At 31.9% G+C, this 24,867-nt stretch overlaps 1 protein-coding gene across 2 annotated transcripts; it reads left to right on the plus strand.

The window, feature by feature from the left end:
- The first annotated feature begins 10,587 nt into the window (after positions 1-10,587).
- LOC111680623 (ALK tyrosine kinase receptor) lies at positions 10,588-23,954 on the plus strand. 2 transcript variants are annotated; one of them, XM_046954388.1, is made up of 12 exons: positions 10,588-11,350; positions 11,412-11,617; positions 15,844-17,033; positions 17,096-17,280; positions 18,348-18,522; positions 18,589-18,892; positions 18,962-19,592; positions 19,657-19,758; positions 19,819-20,026; positions 20,086-20,689; positions 20,759-20,959; positions 21,873-23,954. In XM_046954388.1, exons 1-12 carry the CDS (start codon positions 10,708-10,710, stop codon positions 23,004-23,006), a joined length of 5,583 nt encoding a protein of 1,860 aa, XP_046810344.1. In that variant the 5' UTR covers positions 10,588-10,707; the 3' UTR covers positions 23,007-23,954. The 2 variants fall into 2 exon arrangements, with proteins under 2 accessions (XP_046810344.1, XP_023298063.2); XM_023442295.2 differs by having other exon boundaries at positions 18,589-18,886.
- The last annotated feature ends 913 nt before the right edge of the window (positions 23,955-24,867 follow it).

Below are 24,867 nucleotides of genomic sequence, written 5' to 3' on the forward strand. Positions count from 1 at the left end.
AACTAGAACAGAACTAGAACAGAACTAGAACAGAACTAGAACAGAACTAGAACAGAACTAGAACAGAACTAGAACGGAACTAAAACAGAACTAGAACAGAACTAAAACTGAAACTACACTAAAACTAAACTTATTTTCCATCCCTGATAATGATGATGCAAAACAAACACATGAACCTAGTTGACACTTCCTTGACTTAAAACTAATGTAAAATGTACTACAAGTACAATTACAAATATTTATTATTGTTTTTGTTGTTGTTGTTAGTACCACATTTACGTGCAACGAAAAGCAACGACTTAGTGTCACTCATACACAGTATATATTTACATGATTATGACGTTAAACCTGCAGCGGCAAGAACAATTTTGATTTTGCATGTTTTTTTCTCTTAGTTTCAAAGGAAAGAAATCTTATGCCGATAATAGGAAACGCAATAAATTGAATTAGAATTGTACGTAAAAGGATATATAGAGAATGACATAGAGATGTTAAGGATTTAGTTAAATACATAACTAAAACAAAAACTAAACAACTAGTAACACAACTACACAATACAGACATACATATTGTACTTATTTGAAGGCATATTATTAAAAAAAAGTATAAAGGATGTAGAAGGTAAACGATGACATCCGTTAAATGTGTAGTAGATTTATTAGTAGTTAGATAGGAAACGGATTGGCTTACGATATTTTAAGGATCTGTTTTTATTTAAATATAAAATATTTAAATATTTTGTGCATTATAAGTTGCAATTTATAAACAAACTACACATTGTTTTTGTGCCGAAAAGTTAACAAAACAGTTTTGTTTATTAAGTTCTCTTTTCTCTTCGAGTTAAGAGTAATTTCAGATAAATTTCAGCCAATTTAAACTCTCTTTTACCAAAAGCCGTTAAATGAAAATTGTTAACGACAAGAAAAATTTCAATTTCATTTTACTTCATATTTACTCGTATTTATACCGTACAAATATTTACGTCCAATACTCCACTTACATATGTACGTACGTTAACTCGAAAGATAGACAGACGTACCTTATGGACAGACAGTTAGACATACGTAGACCCTTCTTTTCGTGTGTGTGTGTGTGTGCTTTTAGGGAACAACAAAAATCAAAAGGCAAGTGATTTTTTGAGTTAAACTCTCTAGAATTTGGGACATGCGCTAAAGCAAGTAAGATTATAAAAAATTAACCTTTAAATGAAATGTTTTAGAAAATTTTTATATTAATAAGACAGGGTTGTATTTTAACTTAGATGATAACAGATTGGAATTTGTTATATTTATTTAAGTTCTATTATAGTTCTGTTCTAGTTCTGTTCTAGTTCTGTTCTAGTTCTGTTCTAGTTCTGTTCTAGTTCTGTTCTAGTTCTGTTCTAGTTCTGTTCTAGTTCTGTTATAGTTCTATTCTAGTTCTGTTCTAGTTCTGTTCTAGTTCTGTTCTAGTTCTGTTCTTGTTCTGTTCTTGTTCTAGTTCTGTTCTAGTTCTGTTCTAGTTCTGTTCTAGTTATGTTCTAGTTCTGTTCTATTTCTGTTCTAGTTCTGTTCTAGTTCTGTTCTGTTCTAGTTCTGTTCTAGTTCTGTTCTAGTTCTGCTCTTTATCTGTTCTATATCTGTTCTATATCTGTTCTAGTTCTGTTCTAGTTCTGTTCTAGTTCTGTTCTAGTTCTGTTCTAGTTCTGTTCTAGTTCTGTTCTAGTTTTGTTCTAGTTCTGTTCTGGTTCTGTCCTAGTTCTGTTCTAGTTCTGTTCTAGTTTTGTTCTAGTTCTGTTCTAGTTCTTTTCCAGTTCTGTTCTAGTTATATTCTTGTTCAATTCTATCTTAGTTTCAGTTAAGTTCTAGAACCATTTTAGTTCAGTTCTAATTCAGTTCCAATTTGGTTTAAATCGAATGCTTTGAATATTCGATTTAAAGTTCCAATATGTCCCCTTCAACCTCTTTCAGGTTAAAGCCCATATTCCAAAAGAAAACGCACAACAATTTTTGTATGTACCCCAAACGAGTACAACATCAACATTCTAGGTGTTGTGTACCACTTGCTCTCCAGACTCTCTTCTTCTTACGAAATTGTATTGTTGTTGCTGCCAAATTTTGTTTGTTCGGGGATGCTGCTGTGTACGATGCCGAAGCTGTTCTTTTGCCTCTAGATGCTGTATATGTGCAAAACTTTTAAAAATCCTTAGATTTCTTTAGTCTTTATATTGAACGCGACGCGAGTGCTAGTGAAAAATTAAGAAAATATTGGAACAAAAAGAAGGAAAAAAATGAATTTGTTCTACTGAAAAAAAATTTTTAAAAAGAAAAAAAGCCAGATTTTGCAACCAACAGAAGAAAATGGATAAATTTAAAGCTTTTGTGGATTAATAACGAAAAATGTCTATGATTTTTATAAATTTTAACAACAAGAAAAACGAATTTATTTAAAACAACTACAAAAAATGTTTAAATTATAATAAAATAAAAAGTAATTATATTTTGCTAAAAATTAAATAGATAAAATTTCTAAAGCAAAAAAAAAAAAAAAATATTGATATAGAAAAATTTTTCAAGCTGTAAATGAAGAAGAAAAAAATGTCTTTAATATACACAGGCATTAGTTTAAATGTATGAGAGAGTGTGTGTGTGTGTGTATAGTATCCTTTTTTCCAATTATTATTATTGTTGTTGTTGTCGCTGTTCATCTTCTTCTTGTTAAGACTTCTTTATGATTTTGGTCCTTCGGCACATATACATTACAAATATAATCTGTATCTATATTTCCGAAATGTATAAAACAGTTTTTTTGTTGTTCTTCATCGTTTGCTACTGCTGCCACAATTTGTGTTTGTGTATGTGTGTGTGTGTGTTTAAAGACATCATATACAAGTGTTTGTGTGTCTGTCATCTGTAATCGTGCGCAAGTTATATTCTATTATATCCTGGATTGTACGATTTGCGTCGTTTCGGTTTTCTGCCATCATTTGTACATCTTCTATATCATCTCCTACTCCCTTCACTACTCTAAAACTTCTTAATATTTTTTTTCATCTTTGGGTTCACTTGTCTTGCTTTTGAGACTTTTAAAGTTTATACAAAGCTCCTCTATATAGAATTCTTTTTACGATTTTTTTTTTCTTTTCTATTTTATTTTCCAGTTTTTTAATATTGTTGTTGTTTTTCTTATTTTAATTATTGTTGTTGTTATTCTTTTTATATTCGTTTCTTTTATTTTTCTTGGGGGTTTGAGTTTTTTGCAAACAAAAAAAGGTAGTAGACCCAAAATCTTGTATCTATATATTTACTTTACATCTACAGCTTTTATCATTCTTTTACAAAATATTTATTTTCCTAAATTTCTTCCATATGTACCCAATATAGTCGTTATTTTAGTTTAAATCTGGGGATTTACTAATTTGACTATTATATAAAACATAATCCACATAATAAACTTACCTATTGTTATGAACAAACACTAGACTATACTCCCGAATATTATCCACACTTAGAGCTTTGATCATGATCTAGCCTCATTTAGACATAAGCCTAGAATCTTCACTTAAGTCTAGATAATATACTAGTCAATGTTGGTCACTGTATAGTCCAGACTATAGACTAATCTATAGTCCAGACAATCGACTACTCTATAGTCCAGACTATAGACTACTCAATAGTCCAGACTATAGACTACTCTATAGTTCAGACTATAGACTACTCAAAAGACTATAGACCACTATATACTTAGTCAAGACTATAGACTACTCTATAATAAAGACCATAGACTACTCTATAATAAAGACCATAAACTACTCTATAGTCAAGACTGTAGACAATTCCATAGTCAAGACTATAGACTACTCTATAGTCAAGACTATAGACTACTCTATAGTCAAGACTATAGACTACTCTATAGTCAACACTGTAGACTACTCTATAGTGAAGACTATAGACTACTCTATAGTCAAGACTATAGACTACTCTATAGTCAAGACAATAGACTACTCTATAGTCAAGACTGTAGACTACTCTATAGTCAAGACTATAGACTACTCTATAGCCAAGACTATAGACTACTCTATAGTCAAGACTATAGAATATTCTATAGTCAAGACTATAGAATATTCTATAGTCAAGACTATAGACTACTCTATAGTCAAGACTATAGACTACTCTATAGTCAAGACTATAGACTACTCTATAGTCAAAACTATAGACTACTCTATAGTCTAGAATATAGACTACTCCTTGTAAAGACTAAAGAATATTCTATAGTCAAGACTATAGACTACTCTATAGTCAAGACTATAGACTACTCTATAGTTCAGACTATAGACTACTCTATAGTTCAGACTATAGACTACTCAAAAGACTATAGACTACTCTATAGTCAAGACTATAGACTACTCTATAATCAAGACCACAGACTACTCTCTTGTCAAGACTATAGACTACTTTTACTCTATAGTGAAGACTTTAGACTACTCTATAGTCAAGACTATAGACTACTCTATAGTCAAGACTACAGACTACTCTATAGTGAAGACTATAGTCTACTCTATTGAAATACTATAGATTACTCTATAGTTAAGACTTTAGACTACTCTATAGTCAAGACTATAGACTACTCTATAGTCAAGACTATAGACTACTCTATAGTCAAGACTATAGAATATTCTATAGTCAAGACTATAGAATATTCTATAGTCAAGACTATAGAATATTCCATAGTCAAGACTATAGACTACTCTATAGTCAAGACTATAGACTACTCTATAGTCAAGACTATAGACTACTCTATAGTCAAGACTATAGACTACTCTATAGTCCAGACTATAGGCTACTCTATAGTTCAGACTATAGACTACTCAAAAGACTATAGACTACTCTATAGTAAGACTATAGACTACTCTATAGTCAAGATTGTAGACTACTCTATAGTCAAGACTATAGACTACTCTATAGTCAGGATTATAGACTACTCTATAGTCAAGACTATAGACTACTCTATAGTCAAGACTATAGACTACTCTATAGCCAAGACTATAGACTACTCTATAATCAAAACTATAGACTACTCTATAGTCTAGAATATAGACTACTCCTTGTCAAGACTATAGACTACCATATTATCGAGACTACAGACTACTCTATAGTCAAGACTATAGACTACTCTATAGCCAAGACTATAGACTACTCTATAGCCAAGACTATAGACTACTCTATAGTCAAGACTATAGACTACTCTATAGTCAAGACTATAACTGCACTAGAGTCAAGACTATAGACTACTCTATAGTCAAGACTATAGACTACTTTTTAGTCAAGAATAGACTATTCTATAGTCCAGACTATAAGTTACTCTATTGTCAAGACTATAGACTCCATAATCAAGATTATAGACTACATTATAGACAAAACTACTCTAATGTCAAGACAATACACTACTCTATAGTCAACACTATATACTACTCTGTAGTCAAGGATATAGACTACTTTATAAACAAGATTATAGACTACTCTATAATCTAGACTATAGACTACTCTATAGTTAAGGCTATAGTCTTCTCTATAGTCAAGACTATAGTCTTTTCTATAGTCAATACTATAGTCTTCTCTATAGTCAAGACTATAGTCTTTTCTATAGTCAAGACTATAGTCTTCTCTATAGTCAAGACTATAGTCTTCTCTATAGTCAAGACTATAGTCTTCTCTATAGTCAAGACTATAGTCTTCTCTATAGTCAAGACTATAGACTATTCTATAGTCAAGACTACAGACTACTCTATAGTCAAGACTATAGACTACTCTATAGTCAAAACTATACACTACTCTATAGTCAAGACTATAGTAAAAACTATAGACTTTTGACTACTCATAGTCTAGACTAAAGACTATAATATAGTCAAGACTATTGACTACTCTTTAGTTAAGACTATAGACTACTCTATTGTCAAGACTATAGTCCAGACTATAGACTACTCTATTGTCAAGATAATAGACTACTCTATAGCCCAAACTATAGACTACTCTATAGTCAAGATAATAGACTACTCTATAGCCCAAACTATAGACTACTCTATAGTTCAGACGATAGACTAATCTATAGTCCAGACGATAGACTACTCTATAGTCAAGACTATAGATTACTCTATAGACCAGACTAGTCTATAGTCCATTGTGTAATTTATGTTGTAATTTGGAAAAAAACAATAGTTTGTCTTTTAAAAGTTATTGTTTAAGAAATGGACAATAATTTGTTGTTATTTTAAATTAAGTAATTTAATTGGTTTTTTGGTTAAATTAAAAAAAAAATTGTCCACCTAGACGTATGATTAATAATAAATTTATATTTTTTTATTAACTTTTATCTATTCTATTAGTTGTTAGTTTTGTTTTGCCTTAAAAAATTTTTACAAACATGTTGTTGTAGGTTCTTTTTAATAAAGACGCCATCTTGAAAATTAGTTAGTAAAAGAAACAAAAAAAAAAGAAACTAAAGCATACAAAAACAGCAAAACAGTTATTGAAGTTGTAAAATAAGTGAAACAAAAAAACGAATGAAAAATTCTACAAATCAAAAGAGAAGTTATACTACTTGAAATCGGTAGTTAGTGTGAGTGCAAAAAAAATAATAATAATAGTAAAAAAAAAAAATATGTATAATTGTATATAGTAAAACAGTGAAGCTGACTGAAAGAAAGAAAAAGAAAACAAACGTAAAATCGTTGTTTTTTTGCTAAAGAAAATATCAAACATACGTACTGTAGGCCTACAATAATAAAAGTATAATAATACCATTAAAAAAAAGGAAACAAATGAAAAGAAAACAAAAACGAAATTCAAATGATATACACAGGATATATAAACGGCAAAGAAGCAAATACATACATATGTACGTAAGGACAGACAGACAGAGGGACAGACAGACGGATAAACAACTAAGCATTTTATAACGAAGTTGTAAATGTATAGTAGAGTGTAAGAGTAAGTGTGTAAAAAGTACACAAAGAGAGTGATATATTTAGAGAGAGAGTGAGTGAGATTGATATGAATTTAAAATTTATCTAAAATAACTCTTGTTCTCTTTTTAACATAAGAGTCCTTTTTTGTTACGAAAGAGAGCAACAGCAGGGAATTATTATGCGAAAGTAAATCTATTTTATCTTGTGTCAACAACACAGCATCATTGTTGCTCATGTTGTTGTTGCTGTTGTTGCTGTTGTTGTTTTTCTTAATATTTTTTGTAATAAAAGTGAACAAAAGACAACAACAAACATTTTGGCCAAGGCAAATGAAATATTATAATAAAAAAAAAATCCCTATAAAATATACACACACACACACACATAAAACAGCAATAACAACAAATACATATATAACAATGAAACAAATGAAAAAACGTAATTTGTAATAGAAAAAAAAAAAACAAGAAAAAAATGGAAAAATGTTAAAAGTGAAATTGAACGACGCCCCATAAAAATGTGTTTCTTTTTACTCTTAAAAAGAAAATTTAAAAAAGAAAATTATTTAATTAAAAAATATACAATAAAATAAAATTTTTAAAACTTTTAAATTTTTAATTTAAAAAAATTAAAAAAAAACCTTAAAGTTTTTGCTTTAAAAAAAATTGAAAAAAAAATGATGAAATTTTCTAAAGAAATAAAAAGTGATTTTTTTTTTTAATAAAAAATCTCAACAATATTGTGTTAAATAATCGCTTAAAAGCAGAATATTTCCATAAAAAATAAAATTTTTTTCAAAAAAAAAAAATTATTCGATTAATCGATTAAAATTATTCGAATAAAAACAAACGATTAATCTTTTTAAAAGAAAACTACATAAGAAAATAAGTAAAATTTTTAAATAAAAAAAATTTTTCCTTTAATCGATTAATATGAACCGGTTAAAATTATTCGAATAAAAATAACCGATTAATTTTCTAAAACAAAAAAAAAACATAAGAATATATGTAAAATTTTTAAACAAAAAAGAAAAAAATAAATTTTTCCATTAATCAATTAATATGAACCGGGTTAATATCGATTAATCGAATAAAATTATTCGAATAAAAATAAGCGTTTAATTTTTTTTAAACAAAAAGACATAAGAAAACATGTTAAAATTTTAAATTAAAAAAAAATTAATTTTTCTATTAATCGATTAATATGAACCGGTTAAAATTATTCGATAAAACTTACAGCGAATAAAAAACATATAAAATTAATCGCATAAAATTATTTTTGTGTAAAAATATTCATTTAATATGAAAACACTTCAAGACATAAGAAAATCTAGAGAATTTTGAAAAACCAAAAAAAAAAATCAATTAATTAATCGATTAAAATTATTCGAATAAAAGTATACGAATAAATCCTTGCGCTTACAGTAGTGTTGAATAATCGATGAAAAGCAATATTTTGACATTAATAATAAATTTTTTTTTGATAATCTAAAAAAAATAAAAATTATTCGATTAATCGATTAAAATTATTCGAATAAAAATAACCGATTATTTTTTTTACAAAAAGTCATAAGAAAACATGTTAAAGTTTTAAATTAAAAAAAAAAATATTTTTTTTTCTAATTATCGTTTAAAATTAACCGGTTACAATTATTCGATTAAAACATACACCGAATAAAACGAATAATTTTTTAACAATTCTTATTTTGACAAAAAATGAAACTTTATTCTAGTAAAAATTTTCAATTTTCGAAACATTAGCAATTTTATTAAATTTTGAAAAAAAGTGAATATAATTTGATTAATCGATTAAAATTATTCGAATAAAATTTTCCGATTAACCGCTAAAAACTACAAAACATAATTAACAAAATCTTTGTTTAACAGTTAAAAACTTCAAGACAAAAACCCCAAGAAAATAAGTTTAATTAAAAGAAAAAAACATATTCGATTAATCGATTAAAATTATTCGAATAAAATTTTTCGATTAATCGTTAAAAATCACAAGACATGGTAAAAAAACTATGAATTTAAAAAAAAGTAAATAAAAAATTATTTTTTTAATTGTTTTAAGAAAAAAAATTATTCCAATAATCGATTAAATTTATTCGATTAATCGTATAAAAAAACTTTCATAAAACATTTATATAATAAATTATTCGATTAATCGAAAAAAGTAAGAAAATCACTAAAAAATTTTATAAAATGTATACAACTAGTTTAAATGTAGTAAAGATTTAATGGAAATACTCAAAAAAGTAATCGATTATTCGAATAAATATTCGAATAAATTATTCGTTTAATCGAAAAAATAAAAAAAATCGCTTAAAATTGTTGTAAAATGTATACAAATAGTTTGCATAAAAGAAGTCGAGATTTTTCGAAAAACTTCAAAAAGTAATCGATTAAATATTCGAATAAACTATTCGATTAATCGAAAAAAGTCCAAAAAAAATCGCTAAAAATTGCTGTAAAATGTTTACGAATAGTTTGCAAAAAGTATAAAGTAAAGATTTTTGAAAAAAAATTAAAAAAAGTAATCGATTATTCGAATAAATTATTCGAATAAATTATTCGATTAATCGCAAAAAAGTAAAAAAATCGCTAAAAATTGTTGTAAAATGTATACAAATAGTTTGCATAAAAGAATTCAAGATTTTTCGAAAAACTTTAAAAAAAATAATCGATTAAATATTCGAATAAATTATTCGATTAATCGAAAAAAAATCCAAAAAAATCGCTAAAAATTGTTGTAAAATGTTTACAAAAAGTTTGTTAAAAGAATTATGTAGTAAAGAGTAATGGGCAAACTTAAAAAGGTAATCGATTAATCGAATAAATTATTCGAATAAATTATTCGATTAATAGAAAAAATAAAAAAAATCTAAAAAAAATGCTGTACAATGTATACAAATAGTTTGTACGTAGTAAAGATCTATGAAAATACTTAAAAAAGTAATCGATTAATCGAATAAATTATTCGATTAATCGAAAAAAGTAAAAAAAGAAATCGCTAAAAATGCAGTAAAAAGTATCGAAATAATTTGTAAAAAGAAGTATGTAAAGAAAATTAATGGAAATACTTAAAAAAGTAATCGATTAATCGAATAAATTATTCGAATAATTTATTCGTTTAAACGGAAAATGTAAAAAAATCGCTAAAAATGCTGTAAAATATATAAAAACAATTTGTTTAAAGAAATAATAAAAAGTACTCGTTTAATCCTTCGGTTATCTGTTACAAAACAAGGTTTAGGGTCTTTTTTTGAAAAACATTTCAAAGACATTCTTCTTCAAGCAGCTTAATTCTATTAGATTTTTCTAAAATTTTCTAAATTTTTTTTAAAATTTTCTCTAATTTCTAATGATATTTTCTATCTTTTCTTTACAGATTTATACCTAAAATTAATTAAATTAATCTAAAAAAAAGCAACAAAAACAAAAATCTATATAAAAAAATTTAACAAAAATGCGGTTAAACGGGTGTGTTTTAAAAAATCCCAATATTTGTTTTAAAATACTAAAAACCTTACCCAAGTGTTGTAATAAATATAAAAGTTAAAGCAAAAAATGCTAGAAATACAAAAACAATTGTTATAAACGATTAAAAAACTATACAAAAAAACTATAAAAAAAACTATCTTCTTAAAAAAAAAACGCCAAAAAAAATTTAAGAAAAGAAATCTATTCTAAAACTTTAAAAACCCACAACTTAGACTTCAAATTAATATTGAAAGAAAATCAAAGAAAAGAAAACCAATAAAAATGGCATTTTCCCATTTAACATTATTAAATAGGCCGCCTAAGGGTAACAAACATCAATTCAGTGTGGCTACCTTGTGTTTTGTTACCTTGACTTTGAGTACGGTGCCGTTGAAAGAGGTGGAGGCGCAAAGGCCTCTACTAAATCATACCACTTACAATACTATACCCACATCACAGCATCATTACAAACAGTTACGCAATGGACGAACTCATGATTTAATTATACCCCCTTCGACAGTGGCCTCTATACCTCGAGGCCTTTTATCGGGTGGTGGTTTACCTCTATACGATGATGACATGGATAGCACACGTTTACCCTCGTCGTTGGGTAGACGTGATAATAGAAGACGTATTAATTATCAATCTTTGGCCGCCAATATACCACGTGGTAATAGTGGTCGTGGTGGTGGCATTAATTCCTTACGCAAAGAACTCATGAAACCTTCGGTGGGTGGTCCTGGTGGTGGCATAAGTGGCAATAGTCCTGGTTATCCCTCGTACTCGGCCACTTCGGCCATAGGGAAAATCGATGGTATTGGTGGTGTTGGACCCGCCCGTCCTTATGGTGAAACTTTACAAATGGCTCCTGGTTCTATGTATTCGACCAGTTCACCTCCTTTTACCTACTTATCGAATCCTCAAGGTAAGTTTTTGTTTTCGAAAAAATTGGATAATTCTCTTTATTAACTTTTTGAACTTTTTAGAGTCCACTATACGCCATAAACCCAAACAGAGTAGCATTGCTAAACTTTGGAAATTGAATCATGGCAAAAATAATCAGATTCAACAATTTGGTGGTCCTATGTCACCCAATGATGATCCTCGTGTTGATGATGATATTATCCGTGAGGGTCACAATGATCCCTTGCAAGTGATCAAGGATGAGATAAGAATTTCACAACCACAATCGGTAAGTTTGAGAGAGTTTTGAGAAGAACAGAATTTATGTTTTTAACTATTGTCCGGTTTATAGTCTATAGTTTGGACTATAATCTAGTCTATGGTCTGGACTACAGTACAGTCTATAAACTGGACTTTAGTCTAAGGTCTGGACTACAGTACAGTCTATAAGCTGGACTTTAGTCTAGTTTATAGTCTGGACTTTAGTCTAGTTTATAGTCTGGACTATAGTCTAGCCTATAGTCTGGCCTATAGTCCAGTCTATAGTGTGGACTATAGTCTAGTCTATAGTCTGGACTATAGTCTAGTCTATAGTCTGGACTATAGTCTAGTCTATAGTCTGGACTATAGTCTAGTCTATAGTCTGGACTATAGTCTAGTCTATAGTCTGGACTATAGTCTAGTCTATAGTCTGGACTATAGTCTAGTCTATAGTCTGGACTATAGTCTAGTTTATAGTATGGACTATAGTCTAGTCTATAGTCTGGACTATAGTCTAGTCTATAGTCTGGACTATAGTCTAGTCTGTAGTCTGGACTATAGTCTAGTCTATAGTCTGGACTATAGTCTAGTCTATAGTGTGGACTATAGTCTAGTCTATAGTCTGGACTATAGTCTAGTCTATAGTCTGCACTATAGTCTAGTCTATAGTCTGGACTATAGTCTAGTCTATAGTCTGGACTATAGTCTAGTCAATAGTCTAGTCTATAGTCTGGACTATAGTCTTGTCTATAGTCTGGACTACAGTCTAGTCTATAGTCTGGACTATAGTATAGTCTATAGTCTGGACTACAGACTAGTCTATTGTCTGAACTATATTCAGGACTATAGTCTAGTTTATAGTCTGGACTATAGTATAGTCTATAGGGCGGACATTAGTCTTTAGTCTGCTCTATAATCTAGTAAATAGTTTGGTCTATAGGCTGGACTATAGTTTAGTCTATAGTCTGGACTATAGTCTAGTCTATACTCTGGATTATAGTCTAGTTTATACTCTGGACTATAGTATAGTATATAGTCCGGACATTAGTTTTTAGTCTGCACTGTAATCTATTTTATAGTTTGGACTATAGTCTATCGTCTGGAATATATTCTAGTTTATAGTCTGGACTATAGTTTAGTATATATTATAGTTTATAGTCTGGACTATAATTTAGTCTATAGTCTAATCAATAGTGTGGACTATAGTCTAGCCTATAGTCTGGACTATAGTCTAGTCTATAGTCTAATCTATAGTATAGTCTAAAGTCTGGACTATAGTATAGTCTAGAGTCTGGACTATAGTATAGTCTAGAGTATGGACTATAGTATAGCCTATGCTCTACAGTCTGGACTATATTCTAGTTTATAGTACAGGCTGAACTGTAGAATAGTGTGGTCTAAAATTTGGACTATAGTCTAGTCTACAGTCCGGACTATAGTCTAGTCTGAACTATAGTTTAGTCTTTAGTATGGACTATAGTATAGTGTTTAATGTGGACCAGCAGTATAGTCAAGTCTATATTCTGGACTATAGTCTCATCTTTAGTCTGGACTATAGACTACTCTATTGTCTGAAAACTATTGTAGGTCATTAGTTTGACCGACCGTAAGGTTGCCCCTTGGTTGTTTGGTATGAAAAACACCAATTAACTGATTCGTCATGGAACGCAGAAATTTATTCCTGCCTTAGACATTTCAAAGTTACCATATTGTAATAGATTAACATTTTCATGTTGCCATATTACTAAACTGCTCCCTCCAAACTTAAGTAGTGTATATCCTCAGTCGTTTTCTTTCCAACTTTTGCTGGTATAGTTTTCTTATCTTATTTTTTATTATTTTTACATGCTAAATGTTTGTTTTTATTTCGATTCTCCCCTCTCGGTTTTCTTTAAGAGCTCTTTTTAAATTGTCATCCGTTTGCTATTTAATTAGTTCCTGTTTTATTTTTGTGCAACATTTGTATATTTTCTTTTCACATATGTTTTTTTTTTAATTTTTCAAAATGTACTTTTTTTATGTTTACCAGAGGGCGGTTTGCTGATGCGGGTTTGTTGGGTTTGATGATTATAATTGAAATTTAATAAAAACAATATTGAAAATGTTTATAATAAAAAAAACTTGGGGGGAGTAGAAAAAATAACAAAAGGATTAAAATATATTAAAAGCAATCGTACATGTCGCATATTTAACAATAATTCTTAACATTGAATTCAAAAATAGAGTTTTTGTGCCAAAAAAACATATAAATGTCCTGCAATAGCCAGAAGCGTTCATTGTGTGAATGAAGTGAGTGTGTTAGTGTTTAATACTGAAGGCAAGAGGAATCTTATTTGTTCAATAAATATATCCTAGAACGACACTTTTGTATAGAAGAGAGCCAGGAAAAGGATCAGTAGATTGTTCAGATTGTGCACCTAACTATACCGAGTTCTGATTATAGTCTAGACTATAGACTGGACTATAGACTAGACTATAGACTGGACTATAGACTAGACTATAGTCTAGACTATAGATTAGACTATAGACTAGCCTATAGACTAGAATATAGACTTTACAATAGACTAGAATATCGACTAGACAATAGACAAGGCTATAAACTAGGCTAGATTATATACGAAACTACAGACAGTAGACTAGACTAGACTATAGACAAGACAATAGACTACACTATAGAATAGACTAGACTATAGACTAGATTATAGACTAGACTATAGACTACATTATAGACTAGACTATAGACTAGACTATAGACTAGACTATAAACTAGACTATAGACTAGACTATAGACTAGACTATAGACTAGACTATAAACTAGACTATAGACTAGACTATAGACTAGACTATAGACTAGACTATAGACTAAACTATAGACTAGACTATAGACTAGACTATAGACTAGACTATAGACTAGACTATAGACTAGACTATAGACTATACTATAGACTAGACTATAAACTAAAGACTAGACTAAAGACTAGGCTAAAGACGAGACTATAGACTAGACTATAGAATAGACTATAGAATAGACTATAGACTAGAAAAGACTGTAGACTAGACTATAGAATAGACTATAGACTAGACTATAGACTAAACTATAAACTAGCCTATAGACTAAACTATAGACTAAACTATAAACTAAACTATAGACTAGACTATAGACTTGACTATAGACTAGACTATAGTCTCGTCTATAGACTCGATTATAGACTAGACTAAAGAGTAAACAAGACTATAGCCTAGACTATAGAATAGACAATGGACTGGACTATAGACTATACAATAGACTAGTCTATAAAATAGACTATTCACTAAACTATAGACTAGACTATAGTCTAGACTATAAACTAGACTATGGTGTAGACAATAGACTACACTAGAGTAGACTATAGACTAGACTATCAACTAGACTATAGACTGGACTATAGAATAGATTATAGAAATGACTATAGAAGAGACTGGACTACAGATTAGACAATAGACTTGACTATAAAATATAGACTAGAATATAGTCTAGAATATAGGCTAGACTAGACTATGGTTTATACTATAGTCTACACTAAACTACACTATAGACTAGACTACAGACTTGACTATTGACCAGAATATAGACTAAACTATAAGGTAGACTATAGAATAGACTATGGACTAGACTACAGACTAGACCATAGACTAGACTAAAGAAGAGACTATAGAATAGACTATAGACTAGACTATAGAATAGACTGTAGAAATGACTATAGAATAGACTATATAATAGACTATGAACTAGACTATATACCACACTAAAGAATAGACTATAGATTAGGCTATAGACTAGACTGTAGAATATTCTTCCAGACTATAGGCTAGACTATAAATTAGACTATAGACTAGATTATAGACTAGACCATAGACTAGACTATAGACAAGACTTTAGACAAGACTATAGACTAGACTATATACTATTGACTAAATTATATAATAGACTATTGACTAAAATATATACTAGACAATAGACTGGAGTATAGACTGGATTATAGACTAGACTATAGACTATACTATGGACACTGCAGAATAGACTATAGACTAGATAATAGGCTAGACAATTGACTAGACTACAGACTAGACAAAAGACTAGACTATAGACTAGCCTATTGTCTGGTCTGTAGTCCAGTCTGTAGTGTATAGTGTAGTCTATAGACAAGGCAAAGAAGATTTAAAACAAATATATGTAAATTTTATTAATTATATAAAATTGTTTTCCTCTTTCAGAATCCCTATATCATTAATACCGAGGCCACTTTTAATTCCGACATTGAAGATCTTTTAGGTGTGCGTTGCACCTTTGAAACACCCTGCGCCTGGAAATGGACAGAAAATCTCTCTGATGGTTTTCACATTATGAGTGGTACTGAGGTCTCGAAAAAGAATATGACCGGTTTATATCCCGGCCCTTTGGCCGATAATATCGATGATGCCAATGGACATTTCCTATATGCTCGCCTCTCGCCCACTACACTACAAATCAATTTGACTTCACCACAATTTAGCACGACCATGGAGAAATGTTTCCTTGAAGTTTATATGCATCAAAGTGGCATGACGCATGGTCTTTCGCGCGTAGTCGTAGAACCATTGCATTCGCAGGAAAGTTCTTGGGTGCCAGCGGAAATTGTTGGCAACAACTATCGTCAATGGGAAAGGAAAGTGTTTCGTTTGGGACGTATTTCTCGTGATTTTCGCATAGTATTTGAAATTGTGCCCAAACTATTCGAGGGAGAAAAGGCTCATGTGGCTATTGATAATTTAAGAATGATTAACTGTTTTCCTGAAGGAGCTAAAGCAGAGAAGTGTAGCACTTCTCAAGTGAAATGTATGATGAATAAAGTGCCAGTTTGTATACCATTACCAAGAATATGTGATATAACAAGGGACTGTGATGAGGCCGAAGATGAGCTTTTGAATTGTGACAAAATTCCTTTTGGGGCTAGATGTGATTTTGAAAATGATTGGTGTGGCTGGCGTGATTCGGGGCGTACAGTATTATCATGGTCGCGACACACCGGCTCTTCGCCTACCTTTGATACCGGGCCCGACAGTGATCACACCTATCAGCATTTACTCAATTCCACCGTGGGCTATTATATGCTGGTGAACATGAATCAACATAGCAATAATAGTGAAAAAGGTTCTTTAATCGGTTTTGCTAGTAATGCTATAATGATATCGCGCACCTTTAATCCCCCGCCTACCGTTCATGGTGATCCCAATTCACCTTATCGCAACTCCTGTGTAGTACGTTTTTATATACATCAATTTGGTAAAAATCCCGGCAGCATAAATTTATCGGTGGTAGAAATGAAGGAAAAGGAAAATATCACCACGACTTTGTGGTGGAGTACCAAGAATCAGGGCGCCGATTGGCTGAGAGCAGAATATATATTGCCAAATATAACTTCAAGGTAAAATGAATGAAATTTTCGTATAAATTGTTAGATTTATTTAATTTTTTGGTTATTTTCAGATATTATTTGCAATTTGAGGCCCGCATGGGCATGCGTATTTACTCCGATGTGGCTGTGGATGATTTTTCTTTGTCTCCCGAATGCTTTGGCATTAATATACCATCCGAACATTTGAATGGCTATAACTATTGGAATGTTCGTCATACGAAAAGTCCTACGCATAAAGATTTTACAAATCATAATTGTAAGTATATATTTTATCTAAATTCTTTTCAAGTTCTGTCCTAGCTCTGTTCTAGTTCAGTTCTAGTTGAATTCTACTTCAGTTCTAGTTCAGTTCTAGTTCAGTTTTAGTTTAGTTCTAGTTCAGTTCTAGTTCAGTTCTAGTTCAGTTCTAGTTCAGTTCTAGTTCAGTTCTAGTTCAGTTCTAGTTCAGTTCTAGTTCTAGTTCAGTTCTAGTTCAGTTCTAGTTCAGTTCTAGTTCAGTTCTAGTTCAGATCTAGTTCAGTTCTAGTTCAGTTCTAGTTCAGATCTAGTTCAGTTCTAGTTCAGTTCTAGTTCTGTTCTAGTTCTGTTCTAGTTCTGTTCTAGTTCTGTTCTAGTTCTGTTCTAGTTCTGTTCTAGTTCTGTTCTAGTTCTGTTCTAGTTCTGTTCTAGTTCTGTTCTAGTTCTGTTCTAGTTCTGTTCTAGGTCTTTTCTAGTTCTGTTCTAGTTCTGTTCTGGTTCTGTTCTAGTTCTGTTCTAGTTCTGTTCTAGTTCTGTTCTAGTTCTAGTTCTGTTCTAGTTCTGTTCTAGTTCTGTTCTAGTTCTGTTCTAGTTCTGTTCTAGTTCTGTTCTAGTTCTGTTCTGTTCTGTTCTAGTTCTGTTCTAGTTCTGTTCTAGTTCTGTTCTGTTCTAGTTCTGTTCTAGTTCTGTTCTAGTTCTGTTCTAGTTCTGTTCTGTTCTAGTTCTGTTCTAGTTCTGTTCTAGTTCTGTTCTAGTTCTGTTCTAGTTCTGTTCTAGTTCTGTTCTAGTTCTGTTCCAGTTCTGTTCTAGTTCTGTACTAGTTCTGTTCTAGTTCTGTTCTATTTCGGTTCTAGTTCTGTTCTAGTTCTGTTCTAGTTCAGTTCTAGTTCAGTTCTGGTTCAGTTCTAGTTCAGTTCTAGTTCTAGTTCAGTTCTAGTTCAGTTCTAGTTCTAGTTCAGTTCTAGTTCAGTTCTGGTTCAGTTCTAGTTCAGTTTTAGTTCAGTTCTAGTTCAGGCATAGTTCAGTTCTAGTTCAGGTATATATTTGTTAACACTTTCTTATCATTCCTTTACTCTTTTCTTTTAGATCTAGAACTGGGCACTTGTGATAATCGAGGCATGTTAGGACCAACACAGTCGCAATGTGAACATTACTACAGTACACACAATCGAAGTCGTGTTCTAAAGGAGGTAAAAGTGGTGGATGAAATACCCTATAAGGGAATGCAAAAATGGAAGGTGCCACACGAGGGGTTTTATACGTAAGTTTAAGAAGAAATAGCTGGAAACGGAATCCTCTAGAATTTAATATTATTTTTACTTTTTAGTTTCATTGTTAAGGGAGCCAGTGGTGGTTTGGGTTCTGGCGGTGTGGGTTCCTCACGAGGTGCTGTAGCAGTGGCTGTTTTGGAATTGCATAAAAATGAAGAGTTATATATTTTGGTAGGACAACAGGGTGAAAATGCCTGCATTAAATCTTTAGGCTATAAGGAAGATGGTTGTGGCTCTAGTGATCCTGATTTGGATTTAAGTAAATATAGTTTTACCTCCAAACAGCACATGCTAAAGAATATGAATTTGGAATATGGAGCTGGTGGAGGAGGAGGAGCTTCTTATGTGTTTTTGGTAAGTGTGAGTAGCTTTATTGTAAAGTTGAAAAGAACATTTGAGGTTTACTGACTTTTTGTTTCGGAATTTTAGTTGAACTCGGCGCGCAATGAAGCTGTGCCTTTAATAGTGGCCGGAGGTGGTGGTGGTTTGGGTATAGGACGTTATTTAGATGAAGATTTCCAACATGGTCAAAAGGATAATTCAGCACGCAAAGGTTTAACGGGCCAGATAAACGGTGAACCCTTGCCTAAGAAGATAGCAGGCCCAGGAGGTGGCTGGCGTGCCAATATTGATCAGGCTTTAGATCCTAAATTTGGTGCCGCTCTTTTATTGGGAGGACGTGGTGGCTTTTCTTGTTATGTAGATTTGGAAAATAATGGCTCAAATGTTAAACGTCATGGTCAGGGTGGCTTTGGAGGCGGTGGTGGAGGTTGTTATACAGGAGGTGGTGGTGGCGGTTATGCTGGAGGAGATGTTTATCTCAATCAATCAAATGGTGAAGGTGGCACTTCTTATATAACCACTACGCGCACTTTAAAAGAACTAAATGCCATTTATGAGGGCTCTAACTTGGGAGCAGGTTCAGTGATTATAATTCCCGCCATAGAGGGCTGTGGTTGTGATTACAGATGTTTAGCTTTGGATGAATATCGATCATCGGTGAAATGTATTTGCCCAGAGGGCTGGCGTATACGCAAGGATAATTCTTCTTCGTGTGATAGTAAGAAAAGAATTTTGTTGAGATTTTTTACAATTTATCTAAAATGTTCTCTTTTTACTTCTAGTGCCCATAACCGAGTCTATTCCTTTGAAATATTTGATTTCCTTCTTTACGGTTTTAATGCTTTTACTAATCGCCTGTTTGGCGGCTCTTATTGTTATGTTATGTAAGTAATATCTTCTGGGGGAAAAATGGGCAAAAAGTGTAATTTTGATTTTTTTTACAGACAACCGCTATCAACGCAAGAAACTGGCGAAACAGCGTCATAAGATGTTAATGCAACAGGATATGCAATTGACCCGTTTAAGACATAATCTAGATGAAAATAACTTAAATAATTTCAATCCCAATTATGGCTGCGATGATCTTATCAATGGCACCATTAATGTTCAAAGTCTGCCACAGGTGGCACGCGAAAGTTTGCGTTTGGTGAAGTATGTTTTGTTTTGCTGCTTAACTTTTTCGTATTTTAAACATATTATTATGCTTTCAGACCTTTGGGCCAGGGTGCTTTTGGTGAAGTCTATCAGGGTTTGTATCGTCATCGTGATGGTGATGCGGTGGAAATGCCTGTAGCCGTTAAAACTCTACCCGAAATGTCTACACTCCAGGCCGAGGAAGATTTCCTTATGGAGGCTGCCATTATGGCAAAATTTAATCATCCTAATATGGTCCATTTAATAGGTGTCTGTTTCGATCGTCATCCTCGCTTTATAGTGTTAGAACTGTTGGCCGGTGGTGATCTTAAGAATTTCTTACGTGAAGGCCGTCACAAACCGGATAGACCCTCATCGTTGACCATGAAAGATTTAGTATTTTGTGCTCTGGATGTGGCCAAGGGTTGTCGCTATATGGAGAGTCAACGTTTTATACATCGCGATATAGCGGCACGCAATTGTCTGCTGAGCAGTAAAGGTCCGGGACGTGTGGTGAAAATTGCTGATTTTGGCATGGCACGCGATATATATCGTAGTGATTATTATCGCAAGGGTGGCAAAGCTATGTTACCTATCAAATGGATGCCTCCAGAGGCTTTTCTCGATGGTATATTTACATCCAAGACAGATGTTTGGTCATTTGGTGTATTGTTGTGGGAGGTGAGTTGAGAAAATTGTAAAGTTATGTGTTTAGCTGGGGTTTTAATGTTTGTTTGTTTCATTTTTTAGGTTTTCAGTTTGGGTTTAATGCCCTATACCGGTTTACCCAATCCCGAGGTAATGCAATTGGTTACCAATGGCGGTCGCTTGGGTACACCACCTGGCTGTCCTTCGGTGATTTATAAAATTATGGCCGATTGCTGGAATCCCACACCAGAAGATCGTCCCACATTCTCTAGTCTTTTAGAGAGACTAAAGGCCGTAACAGAGGTAAGTGTTTCCATAAATAAGCAGTAGATCCCTCTACAGACATTAGTGATGCAATTATAAGGTTCATTTTCCAAAATTGAACTTGAACTTTCGCTCTTATTAGGAGAAGTTTTATTAAAATCGATCGCTGGGTTTACGAATAACGCTTCCCTCCTTTGCTCAAGTTGCAGAACATTCAGTCATTAGAAGTCCGTTAGCAGAAGCTCTGGTATTCGTCTTCTCTAGTCGGGAAAAGTTTTACAAAAATCTTTAGCTCGGTTTAGGGAAAAGGCTTTCCATTTGTTTCCATTGTTTCTGTTTTAATTTCTATCTGTAGCTGAGGAGCGTTATTTCCGATCTTGGGAATAACGTTTCTGTTCTTATTTTCTTCACTTTTAATTCCTTTCTATACCCAAGGTATAGCAGTTTGAGGCCCTCTAGTACCGAAATTTCTTGAAACTCCTTGTTTTTAACACCAATTCTGGTAAACCTCTGACCTTTAGTCATGTCGCTCAATTTAGTAAAATGCTTCTATTTCTATTGCTTCTTGCTGTAGAGCTCTACTTTGGCGACCTGTAACATCATTTCTTATAAAACTTTGAGGTTTATATAATTTCAATTTATTGTATAGAACTTTTCTTCTTTTGTCATGAGAAGCTTCATGGAAAATCGGTTAATGGGTTTAAGAATAATGGTTGCAATTCCCATTTTCTTTTTTTGAAGTTTCACTTACTGTTTAGGTCCAACTTTGGATGTTTCGGGTTATGGTTCTTGTGCTTGTAAAAGTTTTAAATTGGTTTCTTCAACAGTTCCACACCTGGGCTTTGTTCCTAAGAAGTTTTATTAAAATCGTGTGCTCAGTTTTAAAATTACTTGAAGAAATTTTAGTCCAAAACTCTTGAGATTAATTGTTGATATATTTTCCCTTTAATAGGATCCCGCTGTTATGAATGCCCCACTACCACACATCTTACGCCCGCCCTCCAATGAACGAGATCAAACAATAATACGACCGCAAGGAGTCGATGACATTTGTCTACAGGTACCCACAACGTCGGACTATTTAATACCCTTGCCCGGTATAACACACAATCCTCAGCAACAAATCAGCGAAATGCAAATAAGCGAAGCCAACACCAACACAAATTCATCTGTGGTGACGGCCGTATCAACCGGAACCAATGTTTGTACCCCGCCTGGTGTATCCTCACCCTCGGCCCCTTGTTGCGGTCTAAAAGAGGGTGATTGTGAACAGAGTCTTAATACGAATAATGAGGGCAGTTGGGAGACTTCGTTTATATTGCCCAATTCGAAGAGTGATCAACCGTTGTTGAATCAAACAAATGGTTCACAGAAAAGTATAAATACCGTATCAATGGGTGCACCGGGACCTGGTAATACTAGTGGCTATAGCAGTAGTAGTCAACGTTCACCTGTTTCCAATGGTTTAAGGACAATACACAACAACAACAACAATAACAACAACAGCAGCAATTGCCATAATAGTAATGGCAATAGCCAGAGCACAACAGCGTCTACGCAAATGAATCCAAACGAAGAGACCACACTCATTAGTTTGGATACACCACAGCCGACACCGACCACCATACAACCGCCATTATCATTCTCATCCCAGCTGGATGGTATAACCTTAGATCCGGCCGCTTTAACAAAGAGTCTGAACAATACCGTAACAGTTCCAAATACAAATACAACAAATACTAATACAACAACTCCTAATAACAAACACTCCTCGTATGCCAACATTCAAATGATGTCCAATTCGGTGGGCAATCTTAAGGGTCATTGCAATGCCGGTGATCTTACCAGCAATGGTAGTTCGCCCAACAACAGCTTGCTACTGATGGGCAGTGGCAGTGAAAAGCTTAACGGCAGTATTTTACACAAAAGCAGTAATGGTCTGAATGTTAATAAAATGAATGGTAATCTTAATAAAACGATGGCGGTAGCAGCGCCGGTGGTGGGCGTGGGTGCCAATGCCCCGCCCTTTACCATACAGGGCTATAGCGAGCGTTATAAAGATAAACATTCAGAGATAAGTTGTTAATTTTCTTTTTTTTTTGGCAAAAGTTAGCGAAATTATAAAACAGCGAAACCGTTTTTTTTTTAAGTTGTATTTCCATATAACGGCTTAAGCACAGCAAAAGCTCTGCAACCGTTAATGTGTAAGTAACAGTTAGTAAGTTAAGAGAGTATTATATTAAGTCTATAAAAAGGAAACCCGAAAAAAGAGAAAGCTTTTAAAGCATTAAACTCTTATTTATCAAAGAAATTAATTTTTCCCTTAATTTAGTTTTTGTTTTTTTATACAAAAAGAAAAGCTTAAGAAAAGCTAGAAAAAAGCTTAAATAAGAAAAAAAACACACAAAGTTAAGTTTTCCTTTGTTAGTATTCTTTTTGAATGGTGGTGTATACAGGGTGTGTTGGTTGTATTGTTACTAATGATTAAAAAAAAACAAATAAAATATAAAAAATTAAAAAATTTATCTAAATAATAAAATCATTAAATAAACAAAAAAAAATTTATATATTTAACGAAAATTATTATAATTTACATAAACAAACAAAAAAAAAAATAATATATATTAATTGTATTAAATGTAGTGAGTGTGTGTATTTAGTGTAAAGAAAAAAACCAACAGCAACAACAATTTAGTATTATTTAACTAAAAACAAACAAAAAAATTATTAAAAAAAACATACTGCAAATAAGTTAAAAACTAAACAATTTGTACAAAATTAAAACATTTTAAGGTTTAACTTAAAACAAACAATATTTTAAAGCTTTCCAAGCAGAAAAAGCTTTTTAAACTTTAGCACTGTTTCATATAAGGAGAACTCAAAACTTATAATAATTTCATACTTATACGTTATATATAGTCTACACTATAGTCTAGCCGGTAGTCTAGACTATAGACTTATATATAGTCTAGACTATAGACATAACTACACTCTAGTCATAGACTATTCTATAAACTATAGATTAAACTATGTTCTAGACTATTGACTAAACCAAAGTCTAGACTATACTATAGTCTAGAGTAAAGACTATTCTATAGTCTAGAGTATAGACTAAACTTTAGTCTAGAACATAGACTAAACTATAGTCTAGAATATTGACTAAACTAAAAGAGTCCAGACTATAGACTAAACTATAGTCGAGATTATTGTGTGTACTATTGTCTACTCTATAGACTAAACTATAGTCTAGTCTAATCTATAGACTAAACTATAGATTAAATCTTGTCTAGACTATAAACTAAACTATAGTCTAGACTATATAGTAAACATAGACTAGTTAATAGTCCAGACTGTAAACTAAACATAGTCTAGAATATAGTCTAAACTTAAGACTAAAGACTAAACTGTATTACAGACTACAATTTAGACTACTATAGTTTAGACTACACTTAGACTAGTCTAAACCATATTATAGCTAAACTATAGACTATAGATTAACTCTTGTCTATACTATAGACTAGTCTGTAGTCTAGACTATAGTCTTAACTATAGTCTAGACTATAGACTAAACTACACTCTAGTCTGTAAACTATTCTACACTATAGATTACTTAAACTATAATCTAGACTATAGACTAAACTATAGACTATACTGTAGATTAAAATATAGTCTAAAGTATAGACTAAACTATAGTCTAGAGTATAGACTAAACTATAGTCTAGAGTGTAGACTAAACTAAAGTCTAGACTATAGATTAAACTATAGTCTAGACTATAGATTAAACTATAGTCTAGACTATAGACTAAACTATAGTCTGGACTATAGACTAAACTATAGTCTAGATTATAGACGAAACTATAGTCTAGACTATAGACTAAACCATATTGTAGACTGTACTATAGTCTCGAGTATAGACTATACTATAGTCTAGAGTATAGTTTATACTA

The sequence above is a fragment of the Lucilia cuprina genome, chromosome 6, assembly GCF_022045245.1.
Source record: "Lucilia cuprina isolate Lc7/37 chromosome 6, ASM2204524v1, whole genome shotgun sequence".
NCBI classification, from domain to species: Eukaryota; Metazoa; Arthropoda; class Insecta; order Diptera; family Calliphoridae; genus Lucilia; species Lucilia cuprina.